At 62.5% G+C, this 17597-nt stretch overlaps 1 protein-coding gene across 1 annotated transcript; it reads left to right on the top strand.

Moving 5' to 3' along the window:
- The first annotated feature begins 3056 nt into the window (after positions 1-3056).
- On the top strand, positions 3057-8171 carry SCRT1 (scratch family transcriptional repressor 1). The gene is made up of 2 exons (XM_086875700.1): positions 3057-3501; positions 7334-8171. The coding sequence occupies exons 1-2, from the start codon at positions 3390-3392 to the stop codon at positions 8083-8085; spliced, it is 864 nt and encodes a 287-aa protein (XP_086731826.1). The 5' UTR covers positions 3057-3389; the 3' UTR covers positions 8086-8171.
- Positions 8172-17597: the final 9426 nt, after the last annotated feature.

Genomic DNA, 17597 nt, shown 5'->3' with positions numbered 1-17597 from the left:
CCCTCAGCCTCACCTGGGCACCCTCAGAGCTCACCTGGGCACCCTCAGAGCTCACCTGGGCACCCTCAGGACTCACCTGGGCACCCTCAGGGCTCACCTGGGCACCCTCAGCCCCTCCCCCATCTCACAGCTCGTGCCCGCAGCCCCTCCCCCTCCGAGCCGTTTAATCAGATGCTAATCAGATGTTAATGAGATGCAAATGAGCCTCTCTGATTGCCCGCAGCCGCTCGGGGTGGGGGGAGGGGCTCACCTGGGGTCCCCCCGAGGGGGGGAGGGGGAGGGGGATCAGCCCATCCCCCCCTCCCCCAAATCCCGGGGATTGCCCCTCCCCCAATCCCGGCATTTCCCGCCTTTTGGGGCTTCCCCAAATTTGGGGATTCCCCGGAATTCTTTCTGCCCCTCCCCCCAATCCCCAAATTTTGGGATTTCCTGGAATTCTTTGTGCCCCTCCCCCCATCCCCAATTTTTGGATTTTCACGGCTCCCGGAACTCCCCAAATTTTTGGGATTTCCCGGAATTTTTTGTGCCCCCCCAATCCCCAAATTTTGGGATTCTCCCGGATCCCAGAAAATTCCCGTTTTTTTCCTCTCCCCCAACTCCCCCCTCCCATTAAAATTCTGGGATTCCGATTTCCCAAAATCCCAAAAAAAATCCGGAGCCGAAATTCCCCAGCGCTCCCATCCCGGGGTTCTGCGGGTCCCGGGAGCCCCAAATTCCCCAAATCCCCCCCAAAAAATCCCGGGATTCTGCGGGTCCCGGGAGCCCCAAATTCCTCAAATCCCCCCAAAAAATCCCGGGGTTCTGCGGGTCCCGGGAGCCCCAAATTCCTCAAATCCCCCCCAAAAATTCTGGGATTCTCCCGGGTCCCATCGCCCCCCAAATTCCCCAAATCCCCCCCAAAAAATCCCGGGATTTTCCCGGGTTCTATCGCCCCCCAAATTCCTCAAATCCCCCCAAAATCCCGGGATTCTCCCGGGTCCTTTCCCCCCCAAATTCCCCAAATCCCGGGATTCTCACGGGTCTTATCGCCCCCCAAATCCCCTCCAAAATCCCCCGAAAATCCCGGGGTTCTCCCGGCTCCTATCGCACCCCAAATTCCCCAAAATTCCGGGGTTCTCCCGGCTCCTTTCCCTCCCGAAATCCCGGGATTTTCCCGGCTCCTTTCCGTCCACAAATCCCGGGATTCTCCCGGGTCCTACCGCCCCCCAAATTCCCCCAAATCCCCAAAATCCCGGGATTCTCCCGGCTCCTCTTCTCTCCCAAAATTCCGGGATTATTCTGGGTCCTATCGCCCCCCAAATCCCCCAAATCCCGGGATTCTCCCGGCTCCTTTCCTCCCGAAAATCCGGGATTCTCCCGGGTCCTATCGCCCCCCAAATTCCCCAAATTCCCCCAAAATCCCGGGATTCTCACGGCTCCTATCGCCCCCCAAATTCCCCAAAATCCCCCCAAAATCCCGGGATTCTCCCGGCTCCTTTCCTCCCGAAAATCCGGGATTCTCCCGGGTCCTATCGCCCCCCAAATCCCCCAAATTCCGGGATTCTCCCGGTTCCTTTCAATCCCGAAATCCCGGGATTCTCCCGGGTCCTATCGCCCCCCGAATTTCGGGATTCCCCCGACTCCTTTCTCTCCCAAATCCCAAAAATTCCGGGATTCTCCCGGGTCCTGTTGCACCCCAAATCCCCCCAAATCCTGGGATTCTCCTGGGTCCTTTCTCTTCCCAAATTTCGGGATTCTCCCGGGTCCTATCCCACCCCAAATTCCCCCAAATTCCGGGATTTTCCTGGGTCCTTTTTCTCCTCGAAATCCCGGGATTCTCCCGGGTCCGATCGCCCCCCAAATCCCCGAAATTCCCGGATTCTTCTGGGCCCTATCGCCCCCAAATTTCGGGATTCTCCCGGGTCCTATCCCACCCCAATTTCCCCCAAATTCCGGGATTTTCCTGGGTCCTTTTTCTCCTCGAAATCCCGGGATTCTCCCGGGTCCTATCGCCCCCCGAATTCCCCCAAATCCCCCCAAATCCTGGGAGTCTCCCGGGTCCTATCGCCCCCCAAATTCCCCAAATTTCGGGATTTTCCCGGGTCCTTTCCGTCCACAAATCCCGGGATTCTCCCGGGTCCTATCGCCCCCCGAATTTCGGGATTTCCCCGACTCCTTTCTCTCCCAAATCCCAAAAATTCCGGGATTCTCCCGGGTCCTATCGCCCCCCAAATCCCCCCAAATCCTGGGATTCTCCCGGGTCCTTTCTCTCCCGAAATTCCGGGATTCTCCCGGCTCCTCTCGCCCCCCAAATCCCCGAAATTCCCGGATTCTTCTGGGCCCTATCGCCCCCAAATTTCGGGATTCTCCCGGGTCCTGTTGCACCCCAAATCCCCAAGAATTCCGGGATTCTCCTGGGTCCTATCGCCCCCCGAATTCCCCCAAATCCCCCCAAATCCTGGGATTCTCCCGGGTCCTATCGCCCCCCAAATCCCGGGATTCTCCCGGCTCCTTTTTCTCCCAAAAACCCCCAAATTTCGGGATTCTCCCGGTTCCTTTCCTCCCGCAAATCCCGGGATTCTCCCGGCTCCTTTTTCTCCCAAAAACCCCCAAATTTCGGGATTCTCCCGGTTCCTTTCCTCCCGCAAATCCCGGGATTCTCCCGGCTCCTTTTTGTCCCCAGATCCCCCCCAAAATCCCCCCCGAATCCCCCCCGAATCCCGGGATTCCCCCGGGCCCCCCTCCCCCCCTCCCCTCCAGCTGCTCCCCTCCCTCCCCTCCCCTCCCCTCGGTGGGCGGGGGGGGAGGGGGGGTCCCTCTCTCTCTCTCCCCTCCCCCTCCCCGCCCCGGGGGCGTTCCCCTCCCTCCCCCTCCCCCCTCCCCCCTCTCCCGCTGCCCCCCCTCCCCCCGCGCCCCCCCCGGGCCCGTTATAAGCGCGGGGCCGGTTCCGAGCGCTCACAGCTCCGGGCCCCGCACCCCCGGCCCCGCCGCCCCCCGCCCACCCCCGCCGCCCCCCGCCCTCCCCCCCCCGGCCCGTCCCCGCCGCTCTCCGCGGTGCTGAACGGGCTCCGCCGCCGCCGCCGCCGCTCCGGGACCCCCCTTCCCCCGCCGCTCCCGACACCCGGAGAACCGGGGAGGGGGGTTCCGCCGCCCCCTCCTCACCCCCCCGCGCCGGTTCCGACCCCGCCGGTCCATGCCCGACCGCGGGGGGGGTCCGGGAGCCGCCGGGCGCGGCCTCACCGACACCGACACGGCGGCGGCGGCGGCGGCGGCGGCGGCGGCTGCGGGCGGCCCCGGCCCGGAGCTGGGCGGCCGCGCCCGCCGCACAAAGCCCTAGCTCGGTTCGGCACCCCCCGGGCCGGGGGGGACCCTTTGTGGCGGCGGGGCCGGGCCCGCTGCCCGCAGGAACCATGCCCAGGTCGTTCCTGGTGAAGAAGGTGAAGCTCGATGATTTCCCCGCCGGTCTGGACGCTCCCTACGGCCGCGCCCGGGCGGATTTCGGCTCCCGTCTGCACGAGAAGGGTAAATACCGAGCGCCGGGCCCCGCCGCAGCCGGCCGGGAACCGCCGCATTCCGCCGCGCCGGCACGGGGGAACGGCGCCCAAAGGCGGCGGAACCGCGGCGGAACCGCGGCGGAACCGGGGCGGAACCGGGGCAGAACCGCGGCGGAACCGGGGCAGAACCGCTGCGGAACCGGGGCAGAAGCGGGGCACGGAGCGGGAGGCCGGTGCCGGCTCTGCCCTTTGTCTGCGGGAGCCAAGTTCAAGGGCAGCGGCGGCGCGGAGCCCCCCTTGTCCCCGCCGCCGTTGTCCCCGCTCTTGTCCCCGCTCTTGTCCCCGCTCTTGTCCCCTCCGCTGTCCCCTCCGCTGTCCCCGCCGCTGTCCCCGCCGCTGTCCCCGCCGCTGTCCCCGTCCCGGCCTTTGTGCGGAGCGCGGCCCCGGCCGGGCCCGGTGCGGCTGCGGCTGCGTTGCGTAACCGGGACCGGCGGAACCGCCGCAGCCGCACCGGGCCCGGCCCGGCCGTGACCTTGAGCGGGAGCGGGGCAGCGGCGGGAGGGGAATGCGGGAATGCGGGAATGCGGGAATCAATGCGGGAATGCGGGAGGGAATGCGGGAATGAGGGAATGAATGCGGGAATTCGGGAATGAATGCGGGGAGCGGGGTGGCGGCGGCACCGGGAATGCGGGAGGAGGGACGGGGACAGCGACAGGGACGGGGACAAGGGACAGAGAGCGGCAGCGATGCGGGAAGGGACGGGGATGGGGACAAGGGACAGGGACAGGGACAAGGGCCAGGGACAAGGGCCAGGAGCTGCGGGAAGGGACGGGGATGGGGACAAGGGACAGGGACAGGGACAAGGGACAGGAGCTGCGGAAAGGGACAGGGACAGGGATGGGGACAGGGACAAGGGACAGGAGCTGCGGGAAGGGATGGGGATGGGGACAGGAACTGCGGGGACAGGGACGGGGGACACGGACGGGGACAGCGACAGGGACGGGGACAAGGGACAGAGAGAGGCAGCGATGCGGGAAGGGACGGGGACAGGGACTGCGGGGACGGCGACAAGGGACAGGAGCTGCGGGAAGGGACGGGGATGGGGACAAGGGACAGGGACAAGGGACAGGGACAGGAGCTGCGGAAAGGGATGGGGACACGAACTGCGGGGACAGGGACAAGGGACAGGGACGGGGACAGCGACAAGGGATGGGGACAAGGGACAGAGAGAGCGGCAGTGATGCGGGAAGGGACAGGGATGGGGACAGGGGACAGCGACAAGGGACAGGAGCTGCGGGAAGGGACGGGGACAGGGGCAAGGGATGGGGACAAGGGACAGAGAGCGGCAGCGATGCGGGAAGGGACAGGGACAAGAGACTGCGGGGACAGGGGACAGGATTGGGGGACAGTGACAAGGGACACAGAGAGAGGCAGCGATGCGGGAAGGGACGGGGATGGAGGGAGGAGGGAGCTGCGGGGACAGGGACGGGGGACAGGGACAAGGATGGGGACTGCGGGGACAGGGATGGGGGACAGGGATGGGGGACAGGGGACAGGGATGGGGACAGGGGACAGGGACAGGGACAGGGATGGGGGACAGGGACAAGGATGGGGGACAGGGACAGGGACAAGGATGGGGGACAGGGACAGGGACAAGGATGGGGGACAGGGACAGGGATGGGGGACAGGGACAGGGATGGGGGACAGGGACAGGGATGGGGGACAGGGGACAGGGACAGGGATGGGGGACAGGGGACAGCGCAGGGGACAGGGGACAGCGCAGGGGACAGGAGCTGCGGGAAGGGACGGGGACAGAGATGGGGACAAGGGACAGCGACTGCGGCGACAGGGACGGGGACAGGAGCTGCGGGGACAGGGAGAGGGGGGGATGAGGGACAGGGACGGGGACTGCGGGGACAGGGACGGGGACAGGGACAGAGACTGTGGGGACAGGGAGGGGGACAAGGATGGGGACAGGGATGGGGACAGAGGTGGGGGACAAGGACAAGGGGAGGAAGAAATGAGGGGACTGAGGGCAGCGATGGGGACAGGGGACAGGGGACAGGGATGGGGACAGGGACAGGGGACAGCGACTGCGGGGACAGGGACAGGGGAGAGGGGAGAGGGACAGGGACTGCGGGGATGGGGACAGGGACAGGGACAGGGACAGGGGAGAGGGCAGGAGGATGCGGACAGGGACGGGGACAGGAATGCGGGGACAGGGACAGGGGACAGGGAGAGGGGACAGGGAGAGGGGACAGGGAGAGGGGACAGGGAGAGGGGACAGGGACTGCGGGTACGGGGGACGGGAGCTGCGGGGACAGGGAGAGGGGACAGGGACAGAGACTGCAGGGATGGGGACAGGGAGAGGGGACAGGGACAGAGACTGCAGGGATGGGGACAGGGACAGGGACAGGGGAGAGGGACAGAGACTGCAGGGATGGGGACAGGGACAGGGGAGAGGGACAGGGACTGCGGGGATGGGGACAGGGACAGGGGAGAGGGCAGGAGGATGCGGACAGGGACGGGGACAGGAATGCGGGGACAGGGACAGGGGACAGAGACAGAGCCTGCGGTCGAGACTGCGGGGACGGGGACAGGGGACAGGGACGAGGGGTTAAGGACGGGACAGGGACAGGGGACAGGGACAGGGGACAGGGGACAGGGACGAGGGGTTAAGGACAGGGATGGGGACAGGGGACAGGAGACAGGGGACAGGGGACAGGGCACAGGGGCTGCGGGAAGGGTCGGGAGCGGGGACAGGGGACAGGGGAGGGGACAGGGTTGGGGACAGGGGATGGGGACAGGGACGAGGGGTTAAGGACAGGGTCGGGGACAGGGGACAGGGGACAGGAACAGGGCTGGGGACAGGAACAGGGATGGGGACAGGGACAGGGGGGCGGTGGGGGTGGGGGGTGTGCGGGTTTTTGGGGTGCTGGGGGTTGGTTTTGGGGGGTCTGGGGGGAGGGGACAGGAGAGGGACAGGCAGGGTCGGGGTGGGCAAGGGCAGGGGGACAGGGATGGGACAGGGACAGGGACAGGGACAGACAGGGGGACACAGGAAGGGACAGACAGGGGGACAGACGGGGGGACGCAGGCAGGGGGACAGACGGAGGGACAGACAGGGGGACAGACAGGTGGGGACAGGTGGGGACAGACAGGGGGACAGACAGGTGGGGACAGACGGGGGGACACAGGCAGGGACAGACAGGTGGGGACAGACGGGGGGACACAAGCAGGGACAGACAGGGGGACAGAGGCGGGGACAGACAGGTGGGGACAGACAGGTGGGGACAGACAGGGGGACACAGGCAGGGACAGACACGGGGACAGACAGGGGGACAGACACGGGGACACAGGCAGGGACAGACACGGGGACAGACAGGGGGACACAAGCAGGGACAGACACGGGGACAGACGGGGGGACACAGGCAGGGACAGACAGGGGGACAGACAGGGGGACAGACAGGGGGACAGACAGGGGGACAGACACAGGGACAGACAGGGGGACAGACACGGGGACAGACAGGGGGACACAGGCAGGGACAGACAGGCGGGGACACAGGCAGGGACAGACAGGGGGACAGACAGGGGGACACAGGCAGGGGGGGACACAGGCAGGGACAGACAGGGGGGACAGACAGGGGGACACAGACAGGGGGACAGACACAGGGACAGACAGGGGGACACAGGCAGGGACAGACAGGGGGACAGACAGGGGGACAGACAGGGGGACAGACACAGGGACAGACAGGGGGACACAGGCAGGGACAGACACGGGGACAGACAGGGGGACACAGGCAGGGACACAACCACTCCCCCCTGGCCCCCTCTGACCGCTGTCCCCGCGCTGTCCCCAGGGTACATCGGTGACCTCATGGCTCCCTCGGCCTTCCCGGGGGACCCCGAGGCCGCGCTCAAGGTGCCGTCCCCGGACTCGCTGTACCCCGGCGGGCGCGGCGACTTCGGCGCGGGGGACTCGGAGCCCCCCGACAGCCCCCACTCGGGGATGGCCGGCGGCTACATCAACGGCGACGCCGCCGTCAGCGAGGGCTACGCCGTGGACGCCTTCTTCATCACGGACGGGCGCTCGCGGCGCAAGGTGAGCGGAGCGGGAGGAGGAGGAGGAGGAGGAGGAAGCTCCAGGAACCTGCCCCGCCACACCTGCGGCGAGTGCGGCAAGAGCTACGCCACCTCCTCCAACCTGAGCCGCCACAAGCAGACCCACCGCAGCCTGGACAGCAAGATGGCCAAGAAATGCCCCACCTGCGGCAAGGTGTACGTCTCCATGCCGGCCATGGCCATGCACCTGCTGACCCACGACCTGAAGCACAAGTGCCAGGTGTGCGGCAAGGCCTTCAGCCGGCCCTGGCTGCTGCAGGGCCACATGAGGTCCCACACGGGCGAGAAACCCTTCGGCTGCGCCCACTGCGGCAAAGCCTTCGCCGACCGCTCCAACCTGCGCGCCCACATGCAGACGCACTCGGCCTTCAAGCACTTCAAGTGCAAGCGCTGCAGCAAAACCTTCGCCCTCAAGTCCTATCTCAACAAGCACTACGAGTCCGCCTGCTTCAAGGGGGCCGCGGCGCCCCTCAGCCCCCTGCGGCCCTGAGGGGCTGCGGGACCCCCGCCCCGGGGCGGCCCCGGCGCTCCCCGGGCTCGCCCGCTCCGCTTTGAGCCGCGGAGGTGCGGCCCCGGGGAGGGGGGGAGAGGTGGGAGAGGAGGGGAGAGGGAGCGGCTGGAATTCGGCATCTCCAGGGAGAGGGAACAGCTGGAATTCGGCACCCCCGAAATGGCCAGGGGGGGAACAGCTGGAATTTGGCACCTCCAGGGAGAGGGAACAGCTGGAATTCGGCACCCCTGGGGAGATCACAGCTGGAATTCGGCACCCCCGAAATCTCCAGGGAGGGAACAGCTGGAATTCGGCATCTCCAGGGAGAGGGAACAGCTGGAATTCGGCACCTCCGAAATGGCCAGGGGGGGAGCAGCTGGAATTCGGCACCCCCGAAATCACCAGGGAGAGGGAACAGCTGGAATTCGGCACCCCCGAAATCTCCGGGGGGGAACAGCTGGAATTCGGCACCTCCAGGGAGAGGGAACAGCTGGAATTCGTCACCTCTGAAATCTCCGGGGGGGGAACAGCTGGAATTCGGCACCCCCGAAATCTCCAGGGAGAGGGAACAGCTGGAATTCGGCACCTCTGAAATCCCGAGGTCACATCTGGAATTCAACACACACACCCCCCCCCCCCCCCCCAACCAGGGATCCCAGAATTCAGCACCTGGAATTCACACCTGGAATTCACACCAGGAATTCACATCTGGAACTCGGCACCCCCAAAATCCCAAGAGAAATCACACCAGGAATTCACATCTGGAATTCGGCACCCCCGGGATCCCGAGAGAGATCACAGCTGGAATTCGGCACCCCCGAAATCCGAGGTCACATCTGGAATTCAACCCCCCCACCAGGGATCCCGGAATTCAGCACCTGGAATTCACACCTGGAATTCACACCTGGAATTCACACCTGGAATTAATTCACACCCGGAATTTGGCACCTGGAATTCACACCTGGAATTCGGCACCCCCGGGATCCCGAGAGAGGGAACAGCTGGAATTTGGCACCCCCGAAATCCCCAGGGATCCCAAGGTCACATCTGGAATTCAGCCCCCACCCACCCAGGATCCCGGAATCCAGCAGCCGGAATTCACAGCTGGAATTCACACCTGGAATTCACACCTGGAATTAATTCACAGCTGGAATCCACAGCTGGAATCCGGCACCTGGAATTCAGCCCTCGCCCCCAGGATCCCGAGGTCACAGCTGGAATTCGGCACCCCTGAAATCCCCAGGGATCCCAAAATCCACATCTGGAATCCACATCTGGAATCCACAGCCAGAATCCCACATCTGGAATCCAACAGCTGGAATCCACAGCTGGAATCCAACAGCTGGAATCCACAGCCAGAATCCCACATCTGGAATCCAACAGCTGGAATCCACATCTGGAATCCAACAGCTGGAATCCACAGCCAGAATCCCACATCTGGAATCCAACAGCTGGAATCCACAGCTGGAATCCAACAGCTGGAATCCAACAGCTGGAATCCAACAGCTGGAATCCAACAGCTGGAATTCCACAGCTGGAATCCACAACTGGAATCCACATCTGGAATCCACAGCCGGAATCCAACAGCTGGAATTCCACAGCTGGAATCCACACCTGGAATCCAACAGCTGGAATCCAACAGCTGGAATCCAACAGCTGGAATCCACAGCTGGAATCCAACAGCTGGAATCCAACAGCTGGAATCCACAGCTGGAATCCACACCTGGAATCCAACAGCTGGAATCCAACAGCTGGAATCCAACAGCTGGAATCCACAGCTGGAATCCAACAGCTGGAATCCAACAGCTGGAATCCACAGCTGGAATCCAACAGCTGGAATTCCACAGCTGGAATTCCACAGCTGGAATTCCACAGCTGGAATCCACAGCTGGAATCCCACATCTGGAATCCCACAGCCGGAATCCAACAGCTGGAATCCAACAGCTGGAATCCCACATCTGGAATCCAACAGCTGGAATCCAACAGCCAGAATTCAACAGCTGGAATCCAACAGCTGGAACCCACATCTGGAATCCAACAGCTGGAATCCAACAGCTGGAATCCAACAGCTGGAATCCAACAGCTGGAATCCACAGCTGGCATCCACATCTGGAATTCCACAGCCGGAATCCAACAGCTGGAATCCAACAGCTGGAACCCACATCTGGAATTCACAGCCGGAATCCAACAGCTGGAATCCAACAGCCGGAATCCACATCTGGAATCCACAGCTGGAATCCAACAGCTGGAATCCACAGCTGGAATCCACAGCTGGAATCCAACAGCTGGAATCCACAGCTGGAATCCCACAGCTGGAATCCACAGCTGGAATCCACAGCTGGAATCCACAGCTGGAATCCAACAGCTGGAATCCAACAGCTGGAATCCAACAGCTGGAATCCAACAGCTGGAATTCCACATCTGGAATTCACCTGTCCGAGTTCAGCCCTTGGGGATTCACCCCAAAAATTCCGGCCCCGAAATTCCCCCCCCCCAAAAAAAAAAATTCATCCCGGAAAAATTCCAGCCCCAAAAATTCCGGCCCCAAAATTCACCCCAAAAAAATTCACCCCCAAATCCCCTCCGGGACCCCCAAATTCATTTATGTGCCCCTCCCCCACCCCCCGCGGCCTTCAAAGGGGGGGGGAGGGTCCCGGGCACCCCAAAAAATTGGGGTGACCCCTCCCCAAAATTGGGGTGACTCCCCCTCAAAGTTGGGGTGACCCCCCCCCAAAATCGGGGTCACCCTCTCTCTTCCATGGGTGCTGCACCCCCAAAATTGGGGTGACCCCCCAAAAATTGGGATGAACCCCCTCCCAAAATTGGGGTGACCCACCTAAATTCACGTGACTTCTCCCCAAAATTGGGGTGATCCCTCCCAAAATTTGGGTCACCCCCCAAAAATTGGGGTGAACCCCCCAAAATTGGGGTGACCCTCCCAAAACCCGGGTGACCCCCAAAATTTGGGGTGCCCCCTCCCCAAAATTGAGGTGAACCCCCCAAAATTGGGGTGCCCCCAGAAAATTTGGGTTCCCCCTCCCCAAAATTGGGGTGACCCCCCAAAAATAAGGGTGAACCCCTAAAGCCGGGGTGCCCCCTCCCCAAAATTGAGGTGAACACCACAAAATTGGGGTGCCCTCTCCAAAAATTTGGGGCGCCCCCTCCCAAAACCGGGGTGCCCCCTCCCCTAATTGGGGTGCCCCCCACAAAATTTGGGTTCCCCCTCCCCAAAATCGGGGTGAACCCCCCCCCAAAACCGAGGTGCCCCCTCCCCAAAATTTGGGGTGCCCCCCCCCTCTCTCGCCACGCCCCCCCGTGGGTGCCCCCACCCCAAATTCGGGGTGCCCCTCCCCCCCTTTTTTTGCATGGGTGCCTCAGCCTTGTGCCATAGCCCAGCCCCTCCCCCCGCGCATGCGGGGCGCCCCCCAAAAACCGGGGTGACCCCCCCCGACCCCTCCCCCCTCCCTTTGCATGGGCCCCCCCAAAATCGAGGGGACCCCTCCCCCACCCTCTGCATGGGCGCCATAACCTGGGGTCCCCCCTCCCCCCTCTTTTCCGCGCACCCCAAAAAAATCGGGGGGGGGGCGACCCCTCCCCCCCCCCCCAAAAAAGGCGCTGCGATTTTGGGGTGCCCCCACCCCCACCCCGAAATGGGGGTGACGCCCCTCCCCCCCCACCCCCCGCCGCCGCCGCCATTCAGGGGTGCCCCTCCCCCACCCCGAAATGGGGGTGCCGCCCCTCCCCCACCCCCCCTTGCATGGGTACCCCGGCCTCAGGTGAACCCCTCCCCCACCCCCCCCCCGCACCCCCCAAAACCGGGGTCCCGCCCCTCCCCCCATGCATGGGTGCCCCCTCCCCCACCCCGTGCCGTACCCCAAAAAACCGGGGCGCCCCTCCCCCCACGGGTTTTAGGGCGCCCCTCCCCCCGCAATAAGCCCCCCCCGCCCCTCCCCCACCCGCACGGCACGGGCAGCTCCGGGGGGACCCCAAACACCCCCCCCCCCCCCGGGGACCCCCCTGCATGGCCCCTCCCCCCCCCCAGGGCACCCCAACATGGCAGGGTCCCCCCCACCCCTGGGTGCCCCTCCCCCACCCCCCAAAATTCAGGGGGGGTCCCCTCCCCCCTCTCCGTGCATGGCCCCTCCCCCACCCACCCAGGGGTACCCCAATAATTTCAGGGTGCCCCTCCCCCACCCCCCCAGGGGTACCCCAATAACTTCAGGGTGCCCCTCCCCCACCCTGGGTACCCCAATAACTTCAGGGTGCCCCTCCCCCACCCCCAGGGGTACCCCAATAATTTCAGGGTGCCCCTCCCCCACCCCCACGGGTACCCCAATAATTTCAGGGTGCCCCTCCCCCACCCCCAGGGGTACCCCAATAACTTCAGGGTGCCCCTCCCCCACCCACCCCGGGGTACCCCAATAATTTCAGGGTGCCCCTCCCCCACCCCTGGGTACCCCAATAATTTCAGGGTGCCCCTCCCCCACCCCCCATTTTCCCATTTCGGGGGGACCCCCAAACGCCGAGGGGGGGGAGGGGATGTGGGGACCCCCAAATTTCCCCTCCCCTCCCCCACCCCCCCCCAGGGGCTGCCCCTCCCCCCCCACTTTGGGGGCGCCCTTCCCGAGAGCACAAAACCAATCCCCCCACCCCTCCCCCCACCTCCCCCCGGGGGGGGGAATTTGGGGGCGACCCCCGCGCCCCTCCCCCCCCTCCCCTCCTCCCCCTCCCCCCCCGCGATGCCAAAGCCTGAAGGGAGGGGGGGGAGGGGCGGAGGAGGAAACGGCCCCTCCCCCCCTCCCCCGCCGCCCCTCCCCCTCCCCCCCCCGTTAAAGGGGGGGGGTCTCTGCATGCAAAAAAAAAATAAAAACAAACTCCGCCCCTCCCCCCGCCCCTCCCCCCATCTATGCCAACTTTCGACGCTTTTTTATTTTTTAATTTCCGTTTTTAAAACTTCGGAGGAAATTTTTTTTTTTAAAAAAAAAATTTTTTTCCTCTTTTTTTTTTTAATACATAATTTCAATTGAATTTAATTTTATTAAAACATTTTTTAATTTAATTTAATTTTTAATTTAATTTAATTTTTTAATTTAATTTAATTTTTTAATTTAATTTAATTTTTTAATTTAATTTAATTTTTAATTTAATTTAATTTTTTAATTTAATTTAATTTTGAATTTAATTTATTTATATTTATTTAATTTTTTTATTATTTTTTTTTTGCCTTTGCCAAAACTGTAGAGAAACAAACAAAAAAAAAAAACAAAAAAAAGAAAAAAAAAAAAAAAAAACCCCGCGGGGGGCGGCCCCGCCCACCCCCCCGCGCTCTAGAGCAATAATTACCGACCGTTAATTAGCGATTAATTAGCGACCGCATGGGCTCGAGCAATCAGGGACCCCCGAGCCAGCCCCGCCCCCCCCGCCCCCCCAAAATCAGGGATTGAGCCAGAGTAGCGCCAGGAGCCCCCCGCACCTGCCGGGCCGCACACCTGGACACGCCCCCAGGACACACGGACACGCCCACCGATGGAGGGACACGCCCCCAGGACACACGGACACGCCCACCGATGGAGGGACACGCCCCCAGGACAAACCGACACGCCCACCGATGGAGGGACACGCCCCCAGGACACACCCACACGCCCACCGATGGAGGGACACGCCCCCAGGACACACCCACACGCCCATTGAGCGAGGGACACGCCCCCAGGATGGAGGGACACGCCCCCAGGACACACGGACACGCCCCCAGGATGGACGGACACACCCCCAGGACACACGGACATGCCCACCGAGAGATGGACACGCCCCCAGGACACACCCACACGCCCATTGAGAGAAGGACACGCCCCCAGGACACACGGGCACGTCCACCGAGAGATGGACACGCCCCCAGGATGGATGGACACGACCCCAGGACACAGGGGCATGCCCACTGAGAGATGGACACGCCCCCAGGATGGATGGACACACCCCCAGGACACACGGATGCGCCCATTGAGAGAGGGACATGCCCCCAGGACACACGGACACACCCACTGGGAGATGGACACACCCCCAGGACACACGGGCACGCCCATTGAGAGATGGACACTCATCCAGGACACACGGACACCCCCATTGAGAGAGGGACACGCCCCCAGGACACACCCACACGCCCACCGAGAGACGGACACGCCCCCAGGACACACGACACATCCACGGATGGAGAGACACGCCCACTGACACAGGGACACGCCCATTGCCAGATGGACACGCCCACTGACACAGGGACACGCCCATTGCAAGGTGGACACGCCCACTGACACAGGGACACGCCCACAGGTGGAGGGACACGGCCCCAGGACACACGGACACGCCCATTGAGAGAGGGACACGCCCCCAGGACACGGCCATTGTGAAATGGACACGCCCATTGAGTGATGGACACGCCCATTGAGTGATGGACACGCCCCCAGGACACACAGACACGCCCACAGAAGGAAGGACATGCCCACTGACACAGGGACACGCCCACTGCGCGATGGACACGCCCACTGAGAGATGGCCACACCCCAGGATGGATGGACATGCCCCCATGAGAGATGGACACGCCCACTGACACAGGGACATGCCCACAGAGAGATGGACACGCCCACTGACACAGGGACACACCCCCACAGATGATGGACACACCCACTGACACAGGGACACGCCCACTGAGAGATGGACACGCCTACTGACACAGGGACACGCCCACTGAGAGATGGATACGCTTATTGACACAGGGACACACCCCCATGAAAGATGGACACGCCCATCTGTCACCTGGACACGCCCACTGTCAGAGGGACATGCCCACCGGTCTCCTGGCCACGCCCACTGAGAGATGGACAAACCCATTGAGTGATGGACACGCCCCCATGAGCGATGGACACGCCCACTTGTCGGCTGGGTACACCCATCGATCGATTGGACACGCCCACTGAGAGATGGACACGCCCACTGAGAGATGGACACGCCCACCGAGTGATGGACACGCCCCCAGGACGGCTGGACACGCCCCCGGATGTGGGGGGGCGGAAAGGGGGTGGGGAGGGAGCGTGGGGGGAGGGGGGTGTGAGTACCTGGGGGGTACCTGGGAGTACCTGGGGGTACCTGGGAGTACCTGTGTGCACACCTGTACTCACCTGTGCACACCTGGGGGTACCTGTGTGCACACCTGTACTCACCTGTGCTCACCTGTTCACACCTGGGGGTACCTGTGTGCACACCTGTACTTACCTGTACTCACCTGTGCTCACCTGGGAACACCTGGGGGTACCTGTGTGCACACCTGTACTCACCTGTGCACACCTGTACTCATCTGTGCTCACCTGGGAACACCTGGGGGTACCTGTGTGCACACCTGTACACACCTGGGAACACCTGGGGGTACCTGTGTGCACACCTGGGGGTACCTGTGTGCACACCTGTACACACCTGTGCACACCTGGGAACACCTGGGGGTACCTGTGTGCACACCTGTACTTACCTGTGCACACCTGGGAACACCTGTGCACACCTGGGAGTACCTGTGTACACACCTGTACTTACCTGTGCTCACCTGGGAACACCTGGGAGTACCTGTGAGTATCTGTGTGCACACCTGTACTCACCTGTACTCACCTGTGCACACCTGGGGGTACCTGTGTGCACACCTGTACTCACCTGTGCACACCTGTACTCACCTGTGTGCACCTGGGGGTACCTGTGTGCACACCTGTACTCACCTGTGCACACCTGTACACACCTGTGCACACCTGGGGGTACCTGTGTGCATACCTCTACTCACCTGTGCACACCTGTACTCACCTGTGCACACCTGTACTCACCTGTGCGCACCTGGGAGTACCTGTGTGCACACCTGTACTCACCTGTGCACACCTGTACTCACCTGTACTCACCTGTGCGCACCTGGGGGTACCTGTGTGCACACCTGTACTCACCTGTGCACACCTGGGAACACCTGGGGGTACCTGTGTGCACATCTGTACTCACCTGTGCACACCTGGGGGTACCTGTGTGCACACCTGTACTCACCTGTGCTCACCTGTGCGCACCTGGGGGTACACTTGGGGGTACCTGGGGGTACCTGCATGCACCTGAGACACACCTGTACACACCTGTACACACCTGTTCACTCCTGCACACACCTGCACACACCTGTGGAGCACATCTGCACACACCTGGCACACACCTGTACACACCTGTTCACTCCTGCACACACCTGTGGAGCACATCTGCACACACCTGTACACACCTGTACGCACCTGCACACACCTGAACACACCTGAACACACCTGCACACACCTGCACACACCTGTACACACCTGTTCACACCTGCTCACACCTGCTCACACCTGTGGAGCACATCTGCACACACCTGGCACACACCTGTACACACCTGTTCACTCCTGCACACACCTGTGGAGCACATCTGCACACACCTGTACACACCTGTACGCACCTGCACACACCTGAACACACCTGAACACACCTGCACACACCTGCACACACCTGTACACACCTGTTCACACCTGCTCACACCTGCTCACACCTGTGGAGCACACCTGCACGCACCTGTACACAACTGCTCACACCTGCACACACCTGCGGAGCACATCTGCACACCTGTACACACCTGCTCACACCTGCACACACCTGCACACACCTGCACACACCTGCACACACCTGAACACACCTGTACACACCTGCACACACCTGTACGCACCTGTACACACCTGAGACACCTGTTCACTCCTGCACACACCTGTACACACCTGTTCACACCTGAACACACCTGCACATGCACACACCTGCACACCTGCTCACACCTGCACACCTGTTCACACCTGTACGCACCTGCACACACCTGTACACACCTGCACACACCTGCACATGCACACACCTGCACACCTGCACACACCTGCACACGCACACACGCTGTGGGTGCTGCGCACTCACCTGTCTCACACACACACACACCTGTCCGCAGGTGTGCCACACATGGCGGCACCGGGATGGAGCCAGTGCTGCACACCTGGGCAATGCACACCTGTACACCTGTACATGGCACACCTGTACATGGCACACCTGTACACCTGTACATGGCACACCTGGGCAATGCACACCTGTACATGGCACACCTGTACATGGTACACCTGTACACGGCACATCTGGGCAATGCACACCTGTACATGGCACACCTGGGCAATGCACACCTGTACATGGCACACCTGTACACCTGTACATGGCACACCTGTACACCTGTACATGGCACGCCTGGGCAATGCACACCTGTACATGGCACACCTGTACATGGCACACCTGTACACCTGTACATGGCACACCTGTACATGGCACACCTGCACACCTGTACACGGCACATCTGGGCAATGCACACCTGTACATGGCACACCTGTACACCTGTACATGGCACGCCTGGGCAATGCACACCTGTACATGGCACACCTGTACACCTGTACATGGCA

The sequence above is a fragment of the Cyanistes caeruleus genome, chromosome 1, assembly GCF_971803275.1.
Source record: "Cyanistes caeruleus chromosome 1, bCyaCae1.hap1.1, whole genome shotgun sequence".
NCBI classification, from domain to species: Eukaryota; Metazoa; Chordata; class Aves; order Passeriformes; family Paridae; genus Cyanistes; species Cyanistes caeruleus.
This window is presented reverse-complemented; position numbering and strand designations above follow the sequence as displayed.

Coding starts and splice junctions, on each gene's coding strand:
- SCRT1 (XM_086875700.1), top strand. CDS start 3,390: ATGCCCAGGTCGTTCCTGGTGAAGAAGGTGAAGCTCGATGATTTCCCC. Junction 3,502..7,333: donor CTCCCGTCTGCACGAGAAGG/GTAAATACCGAG, acceptor CGCTGTCCCCAG/GGTACATCGGTGACCTCATG.